We start from the raw sequence: 15,711 nt of genomic DNA, 5'->3' as shown, positions 1-15,711 counted from the left end.
TCATACTTCTTTGCAAATTCCAATCGTTGTTTACGATGTTTCGGTGTTAGTAGTGGTTTCTTGATCTTCTTTTTTGCCTTGAATCCAATTCTCTTGAGTTCTCTCTGCACTGTTCGAGTACTTACCACTGTACCTTGAGAATTATTTAATTGTTTCTTTACATCGTGTGCTGATTTTGCTTTATTTGTCATGATTAATCTAGAAATTGTTCTCTGATCTCGAGTAGTGAAAATTTTCTTGCGTCCATTTTTGTTGCATTTCTCCTCTATATCGTTTCGCTTCTTAATTTTATAGACTAAACAATAAGATATATTAAGTTCTCGTCCTGTCTCACGAAGAGACAATCCTGATTTAAGCTTCTGAACAGCTAAATTTTCAATTTCTTTCCACACTTTCTTCATTCTTTCAATTATAATTTTTCTGTTGTTTACATTACAAATTTTAAGTTTAAATAAACCGTTTATTACTAATTGAGATATGTTTTATTTAAACAAATTAAAAATATAGCCACAAAGTATTAATTTCGCATTAAAATTAATAATAGCATAAATCGCGACAAAACTGTTTACATCTGACATTTTGTTTCAATAAATAATTTGCTATAAACACTTCTCATTCATTTAAATTCAGGCTCAAAACATGAAACTACAATGAATTACCTTTATTTTGGTATATATATATTGATATATAAACATGTATTTCAATCATTTATTTTAAAAAAGAATATTTTTCAAAAACATGTAAACACTTTTGTCGCATACTGTATATATATATATATATATATATATATATATATATATATATATATATATATATATATATATATATATATATATATATATATATATATATATATGTATATATATATAATAATCACAGTTTATTGATAATTCTTTATTACCTTACTTCATTAAAAACCTGTGATTAAAATTACTTAAAGAAATAAAAACATTTTAGACAAACCAAAAGCAAAATTAAATGTTAAAAGTTTTTATTTTAATGGTGTTTTATGTTTGGGACTTTAAAGTCCCAGTCCTTCAAGTATTATGAAAACTAATGGATGTAAACAATAAGAAAATGACTTAATGTTTTAAAGATGTGGAAGGGAATTTTAAAAAATAAAAACTTAAATTTTAGCAAATTAAAAAAGTAACCGGGACTTGCAAGTTCCATCATTAAAGAAAAAGTTAACAAAACCAAATTGGATTCCAAATATTATGTATAAAACCTATTTCAGATCCTATTATTAATGTTTTTAAAAGTCTTTATTGGTTTTAATGTAAAATTAAAGGGGATTCTAAGAAAAAAATAATAAAATAAAATAGGTTTTTCATTTTACAAAAACAGTAAGAAAAACTATCAAAAGTTTCAAATGTCATTTTATTGAACAATACTAAATAATTCCTCTGTTAGATTTAATGAAGTGTTAGTATGGTCTCCAGACTAACACTTCATTAAATGTTGAGTGTTCCAGACTTTGTGAAATATCTCTATTATTTTCAAAAGAACACAAATAATGTTCAAATGTAGGTCAATTAAAATGCAAGTTAAATTCAAATTTTTTTTCTTTTATTTATTAGGAAAAAGAGATATTAATAAAACTTTAAGTCTTCTTAGTGTGTGCTTCTTTTCTATAGGCTGCTGTTAACTTGGGAAGAAGTATCATGACTGAAGATTGGATTTTAAATTCTTGGGAAAAAAGAAATGATATGTAGGTCTTTTTTATAAAATGTTTAAAAGATTAAAACAACTTTAAAGTTAAATATAGCAATACATTTATAATTTTCTTCTTTCTAATTTGATTCAAGCTAATTTTTTGATTTCCATAATGGTTTATTAAAATAATCCTATTTAAAATATAAGAGCTTTTTTTAACATTCTTTTTTAGGAATATCATTCTTTTTTAGGAATATAACTATTATTTTACCATAATAGTCTTTATTGACAAACATAAAATCAGTTTTGATGTAATTTAAAGATTTGTTTACATGCAAAAATTATAACACCTTTCTCCTTACTATATAACCTCATATTGTGAAGCTGTTTGTGAAGAAGTTCTATATCTAAATCCCTGGTTTTTATATTTTTTTAAAGTTTATATGAAGTTTTTAAAATTGATAAGTTAGCACAAGATTAAAAAGTTGTTACTCTAAATACAAAAGAAGTTGTTGTTTTTAAAACATATTGATTTTTTAATAGTATAAGTACTGATATTTTTTTTACACTTCTAATCATAAAAATGTTTTATCGATAATAGACATAATAAAATATCATTAAAACAATTGAACTTTTAACAATATTTAACATGTATAATTTTTTTAACATGATAAATTGTTTATTTTACTTTCTTTTAGTAATCTTGATGGAGTTGATAAGTTTTTAACAAATTAATTATATTTTGAGTTAAACTTCAAAATGTTTAACAAAGTAACTAATATCTCCTCTTATTCCTTTTTGCATTTGTAAGTTTATTTTTTTCTTTTAATTTTTTTTTTTTTTTTTGCATATAGATCATTCAAAGCCACAGAATCAACATTTGTAAGTATCACTGATAATACCTTTGTTATTTTCTTTATGAATTTCACATTAGGAAAAATTTTTTGTAATTCATGAAGCTGTATAGAAAATATGAAATGCTAAGCAAAGATTTTAAATTTTAACATCTTTACTATAATTTATTTGGTTTTTAGTTTTTATTTCAAAACCCTTTAAATTCTTTTTTAACTTAAATTGGAATAAATATTTAATAAAATTTATTTTGAAGTTTTTGAAATTTATTTATTTTTAAGAGCTTATTTATTTTTTTTTGTCTTAAATTCCAACAGGTTTTATCAGTCTTTTAATAATTAACAAGAGAATAGATAACTTATAAAGTATATGTATTTTTTGATTTAGCAAGAAAAAATTCTTAATTTTAACTAGTTTTGAGCTCATTTTTAAGCATTTAATAATTTTATAATGTTCCAGCTAATCACACCTTATGAAATAATTGATAATTGAAGGAAATTCCTTTTTTTTTAAAAAAAAAAAGAAAAAAAAGAAAAAAGAAAAAAAGGAAGGGGGGGAGGTTAGCTAACAAAATCAATATTTTCAATATTTTCAAAAAAATATGTCTTGCTATTTATCTGTTTTAAGTGCTTATAATTATTAACAATTTCTTTTTCTAAATTAACTGGACTTGTGGATTTTAATAATTTAGGATTTGCAAAATATACTTAGGCTGAAAACCAAAGGTGTTTACACTTTTTATACATTTATGCACAAACAGATTATTTCATTTAGATAAAGAAATACCTTATGAAACCATTTCATGGATTAAGATTAAGTTTCTATGGTTTCTCTGAAGAGGAAACTAATCACATGCATGAAATCACCACCAATAATGGTATGAAATTGTATTAAACTTTGCATTTCATATTCTGAACTGAGCTTTTATCTAGTTTCAGAGGGTTGTTTTTATCATTTATGAACTGTATGATTATATAAAAAGGTGGGAAAATGCATTATTTAATTACCTTGGTTTTCATTTTTATATTCATAGTAGAATTACTATGAGGTATTTAGTTAGTGACTTGTATACTACTTTATAATTATTGCTTTTCTGATAATAAGAATTTTTCTTCAAGTTACTAAAAAAACTAGTGTAGAGTGATGATTTTGCTAAAGGGTATGAGTTTATGAATGTATCAAAATTAATTGGAGTAAAGTTAAACAATCATAACCAATGTAGTAGAGTTTTTGTTAATAACAAATATAGTGGTAGCCTGTAAATATGCTATTTTTTACTTGACATGCATTCATTTTTTAAAATTATTATCAATCCATTTTTCTGTTGAACAAAATGGCTACTGTAAACATGTTTACTGTTTTTGAACAAAATACCTTTGTTGCTGCTGATCCTGATGGGTATTCTTTGGACTAACAGCCAAGTTTGTACTATTTTGGACAATCAACTGCTTTATATATCATACAAAATGTTTGAGCGTGTGTGAAGGGGTGGGGGTGGTTTTAAGAGTTGACAGAATTTAACTGCATTAGCTGCCACCCAAGCAGCTAACATTTATTCAAAAATGCAAGCCAAAAAAAAATTAGAAATAGCATAGAGCATTTTGACATTTTGTTCAATAAGCAGTAAAGGAAGAAGATATTTTTAAACAACCCTAAATGCAACACAAGACAAACTTGTTCCATCAATTTCAATATCAATCCAAAGCTTGCATGACTTCATTTTCATGCTGTGTATTAGATGGAATCAAAAAGACAAGGAAGTGCTAAATAATGGATTGCATCGAGAGATTATGCTTTCTTCTGCTGAATCAGTCTATAGGAAAAAAACACAAAACAAGCAAAACAAAACAATAAGGAGGATGGGTAGGGAAGGGGGGGAGGGGGGAAATTCTAAATTTAATTTTTTATTTGTAATCTTGCAACTTTGTATGGCTAAATTTATAAGTTATTTTAAATTCAATTGATTTCAAGACTGATTTAGAAATTTGTAATATATCTGTTATTATTCATCAAAAACAGAAAAACCAAATGCTGATGCTATAATTATTATATTCTTATTCTGAAATATCAAGCTGTTTTTAAATTGCTTTTAAAAGTTTTACATTGTAGAAAATTGTTTTTATATAATAGATAAAACATATTTTAGGTGGAATATATTTGTCTTCATTAAAAGAAGATTCTTGTACACACTTGGTAGTTGATGAGTTGTGTTCTCATCCATTACCTTTTGAAGAATTGAAGGCATTACATGTTGTTAAACAAGAGGTTTGTTTTTAAAAGTTCTATCAAAGTAATAATGAAAGCAAAAATATTCCAAGTTTTTTTAAGGCTTTAACCTTATATTTTTGAAAATACTTGGTATGACCTAACCACTATACTGCATAAGTTTGTACTGCATATGAAAGGCACCCATGGTATAAAAAATGCAGCTTCCATTAATACTTTTGTTTACATACTTCAAGCATCACTTTGTCAGCGTCAGAGAAACTTTATCAGAGCACTAAAATTTATTCTACAAGAACCATAAATAAGCTATTTTAAAATTAGCGAATCAAATTTGACACAAAATTAGCTTTTATCGATATAAAAGGTGATTAGAGTTACTTTTTTAATTTGGTGTAATGACTGCAGGTGTGTGAGTCATATCAATCTTTAATTGTATTTTTTTTTTTTCAGTATAGCTTGATATTTCATCATGGAAAGAATTAGCTTTACATAGTTACTACAAATTATTTAGTTGTAATATGAAAATCATTGTTTAGTAAGGAGTATGTTTTTTCAATTATTAGCCTGTTGACTGCGCAATTAGCTGTACCATTGAGAATTTTGAAAACCAATTTTCATTATTGGATGTGACCACAACTGGCATATAGTGAAAAAAAGGTTCTAACAAGGCAATGCTCCCTGTCACACTGGCTTTATTGCAAGAACACTTTATTAAACAGTTAATTTCAAACTCTAGCTAGTGAGTTGGACATCTAGACTTCTCAATGAATTTTACTTAAATTTTGTTTTATTGTTGCAAAAAGTACCTCTAAACAAATCATCCTTTATTTAGATTTGTTGTATTATTACCTGTAGTTGAAATAGATAAACCTTTTATATGACAACCAGAGCTAAGTAACAAATTTCATTGTAATATTTAACTTCATCATGTGAAGCTCATTAAGAAATGGCACTTTTCATTAAAAGTAAAATATCATTATCAATAGGAATTGCTATAGTAAAAATTGTCATTCAACAAATTTTAAATACAGACTAAGGAAAGTATACAAATCGAAATATGATTTTATGTGTTTCAGATCACCAATTTTCTGATATCACTAAAATTTACTGAAGTAAAGGGTGTTTCTATGATTGCATCAGCATAAGCAGCTAGAACTGGTGGTAGCTGATTGCCATTATGTAGTAGTACAGCTTTAAGACTCATTTTGGAATTATTAAAATAAACAACCTCTACTGATCTGGATCATAATTTAGATTATAATTTAAGTTGATGGCCCACATTAAATCCAGTTGGGTCGTATAAGGCTGTTGGCTGATCACAACAAGCCTCCTAACATTCTTCCTCACTGAAAAGCAACTTTTTCTCTCAAGAAAACATTTGTCAATTGCAGGCACCTTACAAAATGAATAATTCTGATATGGTTTTTCTCTGATTTAGCCATTGGATTACTCTTTATAAAAGTTGTAATATATTTGTGACACCCCACTTTAGTCATGGTCTACTTTTTTAATTGTGGTTGTGATTCTTCTTTTTATGATGCAAAAGTAATTTAGTTTCAAATATAGCAGAAATTAATTGCTTTATTTACCTTGGTCTAAGGCATAAGGCAGTATTCTAACATAAAAAATTGTTTTAAGATATTGTCTAAGTTGCTTTGCAGCATATAATGACTTTTGTACAATGTGGTGATGTAATATTATCTAATATTGTATCATCTTGGTACACGGTTTTTATTGATCAGTAATACTCATTATGCAATTAATAGTGTAAGTAGGATTATGCATTTTATAAACCTTGCTTTATTGGCTGATTGCTTATATCATGGAAACCAGTGCAAATATAGATTTTTAAATGTTATATTTGTTTTTGACATCATCTTCAATATCCCAAAGTTATTTAAGAACAGTTGTTTTTTATGCTTGTAACTCTTTACCTGTAGAGTTGTGTATTCAGTATGAAGTTGATTTAGTTGTTCAATATTGTATTCAGTATTAGGTTAATTTGGTTGTTCTTGTAGATTTTGTAATCTTTCTTAAAATTTAACTTTTAAGCAATCCATGCATATTGTGCAACTTGTGAAAAAAATACTTTAATGATGTTAAAAAAAGGATTTTCATTTAAGCTTTAATGAAGATGTACTTTAACTAAAATATTTAAACTCACTAAATTAAAAAAAAAAAAGTTCACAAAAACATTCTTGTATTTGTGAAAAATTCACAATTACTATGTTTTTGAGAATATTTCTGGCTAAAAAACTGCCAATGAAATAATGATATTTGAGTTACTATGATAATATGTTAATGTATTTTTAATTTTTAGTGGTTTTGGGCAAGTATTCAGTTGGATGCATGTGCTGAAGAATCCATGTATCATATTGTAACGGTAATTCATAAATATTTATTATTTACAATTTATTCTTGTTTTTATTATAAAGAGTTGGTTGTTACCATCTGTTAGATAATTTTAAGTATCACTTGATAAAACTTCTTCATTTTTCAATCTCTTTCATTTATTGTGTATTAGGCACTAAGACCTGAGCTCTCAACATCCAAATACATATTTGACAAACATACAACTACATGCAAAAGCATGCTGCTTATATAATTTAACACTTTTCTTTTACAACTTACAAAGAATTGAATGCCACATTTTAAATAACAGTCCAATAGCTTGTTTTTTCTCATTTGTTTTATACTATGTATTTTTGTCTCATTGATAATGACGTCTAGTTTAATTGATTTGCTAGTTAGTACAAATGTGATCATGAAGTATATTTCATAGTTCTAAACATAAATTAATAGTGAACCCAAAAAGTAAAATAAAAATAGTTTTCAAACAATAAAAAAACAGAATAAATAAGATTTGAAATATTAAAAGTACTTATAATTTTAAGGCTGCATATGTGAATATGCAACCTGAAAAATACAAGTACTTTTAATATTTCAAATCTTATTTATTCTGTTTTTTTATTGGTTCTTTATTAAAAATTCAGGGTTAAAGGGGAGAAGGGAAAACTATACATAGATAAGTATTAAAAGAGATTGAAGCTCTTAACAATTTGATATTTAGTTATAATATCAATTTACTTTATACTAACAAGTGACTAAAATAGTTCATAATAGTTTATAAATCTAATTAAAGCTTTTTTCAATAAAGGAAATGGTAAATATGCATGTCAGCCGTGTGCCTTAAGTTTTCTTTTTCCTTATTTTTTTTTTTTTTACAGTTTTAAATCAAAACTTGATAAAGGTATGATTTTAATTTCATTTTATTTTTTTTATTTTACATTCCTTCTTAGGAAGAAGGAACACCTCTTGGTATTTCCAATCAAAGAATTAAGAAAAGAAAATATTTAAATGCATCTGATCTCAGTGATTTGTTGTCCCCAAACTCTCCATATGGTGCTAATAAAAGGCATAGTAGAGATGGTCGTTTATCAACTATATCTTCAGCAACTTTTGAATCTTCTATAGGTTCTCCTTTATTTCAATCTCATATTGATTCTCCAGATGTTAAGGCTTTAGAGAAATCTATTCAGCCTTTATCAGCACGCTATCAACGATGTGTGGAACTTCAACAGACAGAGAGAAATTATGTTGATGTTCTTAAAACAATTGTTGAGGTGATTACAATTGACATTTTTAATGTTATTATATTTTTGTTGGTTGTATATTGTGTTTACATATTAAAAACATTACATAATTGTTAATTACTCATCTACTCTGACTATCTTTGAAAAGTAAATGTGCAGCTTCACTAACTTTCTCCTGAATTTTTCATATATGAATGATAGTATAAAAAATGAGCATAAAGAGATTATTAGTGCATATGTTTTAGAAAGCAAAAAAGTTGTTGGCCTTGAATTTTCTTAAAATAATCTATATTTGAAAGTAATTTTTTATTATTATTCAAAACTATATGTATTTGATATAAACGTCCACTTTAATTTGATTTAACCTTGGTATCGATATTTTATTGTATAGGTATTTAAAGAACCTCTAGAAGATTCAGCAAATCAGCGTGGTGGTTCTTTGCTTGCTCCTGAGGAAATCAAAACAATATTTGGTTCTATTCCTGAACTCTTAGAAACTCACAAGAAATTACTGGTATTTAAATTTACTGGTACAAAGTAGAGTGGTAGTAAAAAAATATTTTGATTGTTTAACCTAAAACTTTTATAATTTATGAACAGAACTATACTTTTTTAAAATTAAAAAATGATAAAATTTTTTGTTTGTTTGTTTGTTTTTTTTAAGTTTAAAATTAATGACAAAAAAAAAAAAAAGAAAAAAAGAAAACAGACTACAATTCAATTAAGGGACAATGAAAAATCTATTTAAAAAACTCACTAAGTAATCAGTATTTTGACCATCTAAATTGATATGCAAATGCTTCCATTTCATACGCTTCCTTTTCAAAGATTCTGTATGTAGTTCAAATTAGGGATAATTGCAGACCAACTTAAAATGTCAATGCTTTAGTCTTGGGTTCTGGTTTTTGCTGTATTATGAGGTGCATTATTTTGCTAAAAATGTTTTTTGCAGAAGCTTAATTTAAATATACAAGATTGCTATTAACAATAACAATGTAGTTAGGTTAACAGGGAAGAACATCAAATTTTAAAATAAACAACTCTGTTTTAATTCCTGCATGTCCGTATGGCAAATAACATGCTACCTTGCTTGAAAAAATTCAGAATGTGCAAAGTTTTAACAGGTGTTCTATGCAAGTAAAATAGGTTTTTTTGGTTTTCAACTTTCATGTTTATTACTGAACATCACTCATCATCATTTAAATTTATACCAAGATATGAACAATATATTGTTTAAGCATAGTTTTTTTTTTGCTGCTGCCCTTTACTCAAGTTGGCATTGCAAAGGTTTCCTAATGGCTGAGTAAACCGAAAAAAAATTGAAGTAAATTATAAATTTTACACTGGATTTTACATAATTTTATATGAATTTCAGTAACATAGCTACAAAATGATTGGCAAAGTACTACCCAAAATGCTATCAAAACTAAATTTTTGTATAGTGAGAATAACTTACGCAAAATTGGTTCAAAGTAATTTAGTCAAGAGACTCTGAAATAATTTATTCGTTTTCAAATTATGAGAAAAATATTGTTCTGCACATAAGTTAAAATGCTTTTAATGCAAATAATCAAAATTAGTGTTGTTATCAACTTCAACTAAATCATTTAAAAGTCTATTAGTTGAAGGTTGAAATTTATAGACTTTGAAAAATCGAATAGTCGATTAATTCGACTATGGGTTTCCTACGAATCAACTAAAAGTCGATTTAGTCGGGTAGTCATCCAACATCCTTATTTCTGTTTTTTCACTTGATTTAATTTTTTCAACCTTTAATATTGTTATGATGCTGACCAATTAGTCTTATCTTAATAAGTAGTTTATCTTGTAAATATAAATTATTTATAAAGGTTGAGTTATGCATAAGAATATCATTCATAGCGGTTTTTTAATTCAATCAAAATATCTGAGCATTGAACCTAATTTGCTGTGTCAGATAAACTTAACTCTTAGTTTACTGTATGTAGCACCACTTCATTAATATGTTTCTTTTTTCTCATCATAGTAACCAGTTGATGCTTTTTAAAACAAAATGTTAAGCAATGTGTTTTTGTTGCTCAGTTCATGATGCGAAAAATATTTATAAATCTGCCACCCCAAAAAATGGTTTAGCAGCCCCATCTGCCCGACCTATCTATACCACTGTTTTTTATTAATTAAATTTTTTATTAACTTTTTGCTTTAACTGTTGTGAAAAATAATATAAAATGCCCATTTGTGTTTTTTTTCCTTTACTTTGTGATTCTAACTTTCGTTTTATTTTGTTTTTTTATTCGATTTTAGTTCATCTAATAGATTAGATAAATTAAAATCGAGCAAAGAAATAACAGAATAATAACAGAATGTGCAATTATAACAGCATGTGCAATTATAACAGTATTATATACCACCTAATTTTTTTGTTTACTCTCTTAAAGTTCTATTTTTTTTCATAGCATCTAAAAAATAAATTGTCAAGCAACATTTAAGTATATAATTACAATAAAACTTTTTATTCAAATATTTCGGCTAAACTGACTTTTAGTCGGCTTACTCAATTTTAAAAGTATTAGTCGATTTTCGTTGACTTTAAAAAATAAAGTAATTGATCTAGTCGAAAGTCAAAAAGTTTCAAAGTTGTTCCAATAATCAAAATGTTCTCATATGACTTGGCTCTGTGCCAGTTGAGAATACTTGATTTTGGATCATTTTAGTTTATCTATAAAACTTGCTTTTATAAAGTAATTCAAATTATTCATCAGCAAATTTTCGTTGTTGCATTTTTTTCTGTGTGTCTTCAAAGCAGAAATTATGACATGATAAGTTATTTGCTTGCATCTTAATATTAACACTGATTCTAGATTGCAATTGACAAACTTATTGAAAGTTGGAATGAAGAAGTTTTGATAGGAAAAGCTGTTAATGATTGTGTAAGTTTATTTGATATATATTTACTAATTGCCTCATTTTGGCAATTAGCTAATAAGTGGAAATTTTAAAACAATGCTTAGGGTTTAGAAAAGCACATCTGCATATAAAAGTCATACTGATGTTAATGTTATCTATAGTAAGTTTTTTAAACTATTGATAAATTTATATTATCTAGAGTAACCTTCATAAAGCTCTTCTGTAAGTTTGCTATAAACTATCTTTAGGTAGACAATATGATCAAAGTATATCCAAATTTTGTCAACTACTTTGAAATGATAAAAGAAACTATTATGAGATGTGATAAGGAAAGGCCACGGTTTCATGCTTTCCTAAAGGTAAAATTCTTTGGAGATTTTGTTTTTTAGCAATATCTTTATTTGATTTTAATGCAGTTATTTTTATTTAGATTTGCTTGACAAAACCAGATTGTGGTCGTCAAAGTTTAACTGAGTTGCTTATTCGTCCTGTACAGAGAATCCCTTCTATGAATTTGTTAATTAATGGTATTTTTTTTTTTTTACTTGTTGCAATAGTCATGCTTAATTTACCAATCATTCATGTTTGGTTCGTTTGATCTATCTAGTTCATAAATACCATTCTGTATATTTTGATTGTAACTAAAAAAAGTCAATAAAAATGTAAATTTTTGGATGAATTAATTAAAACTGATAAAAGTAATTTAATGTGAAGTTAATGTTCTATAAAAGCTGAGTACAAAATTTTTTGTTTGTGTAAAAACAATAATGTAAAGCAATGATATTGTTACAAAAGAACTTGAAAATTTTATATATAGTGTAATGTAATATAGTATAATAAAAAATGTATAGAAAAAATCTCAATCAAAACTAAATTGAATCAGAAATAGGAGAAATTAGATTGATCAAAATAAAATTGAATTATGTTATATGTATTGTATTGGAAATGTTCTGGGGTTGTTTCAAAAATTTTAAAACTAGGTTTAACATTGTTAACCTTTTTGTTAAAGTAAAAGATTTGTAATTTTACATGCAACATCTAAAAGCAAAAGGTTGAAATTCAAAGTTCAATTTAAAATCTTAAATCTGGTGTAACTGTGCTATTTTCAAGAAGTGTTCCTATAAAAAGTTCTAAAACTGGTATAGGCACAAAAATCATAGTTAACACAACTATGATCTCTATGGGAATAGTTATAAAAACATCTTTAGACATCTGTGAACATGTGTGTTGCAGCATAGATTTCTGAATAATTCTTTTGTGCCACATTTATTGTGATATAGTGTCTGCATCTGGAATCAGAAAGTATTTTTGTAGCATTTTTTAGTAAGACTTTGTAAGACAAGACTAAGCAACACAAGACCATCTTGGTCTTGTCGTGTAAAGACTTGAATCATCCAAGACCAACTTTGTAAAACTGAAACTTAATTAAGAAGTAACAAGACCCTTATTGTTATTGATTTTTAAAAAGGCTAGTATAGATTTAAAAATTTATCATCTTAAAAGATCTGAAAATGCATACAAGACATCTAAGATAAGCTTGAAAGTTTAAACTTGTGCTATGTGATCAAAAGAGATTTCACCAAACTTACATTTTACTTGCTATCACAAAACTTCCAACATTCTCAATCTACAAATGTCATTAGAGCAACAGCTTTAAAACAATAGAGTGCACATTGCCAGAAAAAATCTTAATATAATCTTAATGGCTTATCTTTTTAGTATAAACAGGTCAGCTTGTTAATAAAAAAACAGTATAAATGAATAGTATAAATTTAAATAGTAAAAGCCTACAAATCAATACATAATTGATATTATCAATCGATCACTATTGTTTAATAAAAAGTTAGGGTTAGTTTTAGTTTAACAATAAAAGAATCTTCCAACTGATCAAGAATAGTTCTTGGTACCCAGTAACATTCCTGAAGCATTTTGTCATTGCCATCTTCATTAATTTCCCTCTATTTAAGTTGATAAAACTACTATTTGATTTTTTGTCTTTTATATAAATGTCAGCTTTTTTAACAGTAATCAAGAAATATTTTGCTATTTGGACAAATTTATTTTAAAAAGTTATCTACAGTTGCTATTAATATATAGCAGAACTCTTATGCATTTTCTGCAATAAAAATGAAAGAATATGGCTGAAATTATATTACCTGCCAGGATTCTCTTTTTTTAGGCCTTTGAGCCGCAAAAACCAAGTCACTGCCCTATCAGTCATTTTCTGACAAAATCAAAACTGACCTTTGTAATTAATTCAATTTTAAAGAATGGTCATCAAATTCTGTTTACTTTCAAAATAACATATCACTGACATCTAGAAACAGCCATTTCAATCTTCAAATATATATTTTTACAAGTTTGAGTGAAATTTTATGGTGACCTGTGTAAAAAATTTGAGTGAAATTTTATGGTGACCTGTGTAAAAAATTTGGATTAGAGTTACACAAGAAATTTGAGTAAATTTTTTATAGGATCTGTTTTTTTTTTTTTGTTTTTTTTTCAATCTACAAAAAAGCGTAAAAAGTCTTAGATTTCAGCATAAAATTAGGTTGAAAATGTATTTATAGGATTGACCCCTGAAATAAGATGATGTCCTCAGTAAGATTGTAGACTCCATGCCAAAATTTTGCCAAAGCTACCCAAATAAGTACTGATATAATAAATTTATCATTTAATGAAAACTGTGAAAAGTAATTTTTCTTCACTTCAATCTAGTTATTACATCATTATGATCCATGCAATTTCCACTAAATGTTTTTAAAGTTGTAAAGTACAACTAAAAAAAATAAAAACAATCAAAATCAATACTAACAACAAAGTAATACTAACAACAACATACCATTAAGTTTCATCAATTTGTAACAGTAATTTTCAAGCTTTAAATAGTTATAAAAAAGATGTGGTCTCATCTTTGTGATTGCAACTATACATAATTTTGATAAAATTAATCATTCACATTTAAAATGAGAAAATGACTGATTATGGTATAAGCTAAAGTATTTATTACTTTCAGTATTTCAAAACATTCTTGTTTACAAAATTTGCTTAAAACTTTAGGTTTTCAAACTTTTTGATAATAATAATAATAATAATAATAATAATAATAATAATAATAATGATAATAATAATAATAATAATAATAATAATAATAATAATAATAATAATAATAATAATAATAATAATAATAATAATAATAATAATACTAATACTAATACTAATACTAATACTAATACTAATAATAATAATAATAATAATAATAATAATAATAATAATAATAATAATAATAATAATAATAATAATAATAATAATAATAATAATAATAATACTAATAATAATAATAATAATAATAATAATAATAATAATAATAATAATAATAATGATAATAATAATAATAATAATAATAATAATAATAATAATAATAATAATAATAATAATAATAGTAATAATAATAGTAATAATAATAATAATAATAATAATAATAATAATAATAATAATAATAATAATAATAATAATAATAATAATAATAATAATAATAATAATAATAATAATAATAATAATAATAATAATAATAGTAATAATAATAATACTAATAGTAATAATAGTAATAATGATAATAATAAAATGTATTTATGATTTATCCCATCACTCATGCTGTGTTGAAGTAAGATTTTTAATTTAAACCTTGTATGTTTCTTTATGAAATATCAATTGCTATTGATAATTATACTAATGTTTTTGTATCTTAACTACTTAGGATTTTTATTTCATTACTTTGTTCTAATCACAAGCTTTCTCATTTTCCATGAATATTGTTCCATGACTACAAAGTAACCAAATGGCATTTAAACTCTGGTTGTTAATCTCTTTCATAATCTCTTTCTTACAGACAAAAAAAATTTGTTTTTTTTGTTTCAATTACAACAATAATGTCAGAATTCTTTGTTCAATAAAATTTTATTTTTAAAGATATTTTAAAGAAGACTCCAGAATCGAATCCTGATTATAAGCATTTACAGCAAGCAGTGGACTCAATCAAAAATGTTCTTACGTGAGATTTTTTTATGTAGATTTTTTATGTATATGATACTTTCATAGAAGAGTTTGATACATGACTTTTCTGTTTGTAGTTAATTTCTTGCTCTTTAAAGTATCTTAATCTCTTTGAAAATGGTCTTTCTAAAAGTTATTATTAAAATTGTTCTCAAAAAGTAAAGTATTCCTCTTTAAAAAAATAATATTTATTGATTTGCATATGAAATATAATTATATGCAGAAAATGCTATTATAGGCATATTAATGAAGATAAAAGGAAAACCGAACATCAAGTTGAAATGTTTGAAATTATGAGAGAAGTTGATAATTGTCCGGTATGTTTTGTCAAACAATTTCCTGTTTTATTTTAAATAACAATTAGGCATAGGTGTCAACTCATATTAAGAAATTTCTATATTCTTTGCACTAAGGTAGATAATTATGTTAACAATATGTTAGCATA

General features: G+C 25.3%; 1 protein-coding gene across 2 annotated transcripts in view; it reads left to right on the top strand.

The window, feature by feature from the left end:
• LOC145191235 (protein ECT2-like) overlaps positions 1-15,711 on the top strand; it is a 72,053-nt gene that overhangs the window by 20,963 nt on the left and 35,379 nt on the right. For both annotated transcript variants that reach the window (XM_090067700.1, XM_090067699.1), the window contains exons 4-15: positions 1,638-1,711; positions 2,511-2,538; positions 3,283-3,385; positions 4,655-4,773; positions 7,055-7,117; positions 8,034-8,357; positions 8,719-8,841; positions 11,168-11,236; positions 11,462-11,572; positions 11,644-11,740; positions 15,183-15,264; positions 15,505-15,583. In XM_090067700.1, coding sequence (XP_089923826.1) covers positions 1,638-1,711; positions 2,511-2,538; positions 3,283-3,385; positions 4,655-4,773; positions 7,055-7,117; positions 8,034-8,357; positions 8,719-8,841; positions 11,168-11,236; positions 11,462-11,572; positions 11,644-11,740; positions 15,183-15,264; positions 15,505-15,583 — 1,272 coding nt within the window. The remainder of the gene's footprint in view (positions 1-1,637; positions 1,712-2,510; positions 2,539-3,282; positions 3,386-4,654; positions 4,774-7,054; positions 7,118-8,033; positions 8,358-8,718; positions 8,842-11,167; positions 11,237-11,461; positions 11,573-11,643; positions 11,741-15,182; positions 15,265-15,504; positions 15,584-15,711) is intronic.

The sequence above is a fragment of the Hydra viridissima genome, unplaced genomic scaffold, assembly GCF_058129835.1.
Source record: "Hydra viridissima isolate aposymbiotic clone 2 unplaced genomic scaffold, HvirCarnegie_v1 scaffold_11, whole genome shotgun sequence".
Classification (NCBI taxonomy): Eukaryota; Metazoa; Cnidaria; class Hydrozoa; order Anthoathecata; family Hydridae; genus Hydra; species Hydra viridissima.
Note: the sequence above shows the minus strand (reverse complement) of the source record. Positions and strands in the feature narration are given on the sequence as shown.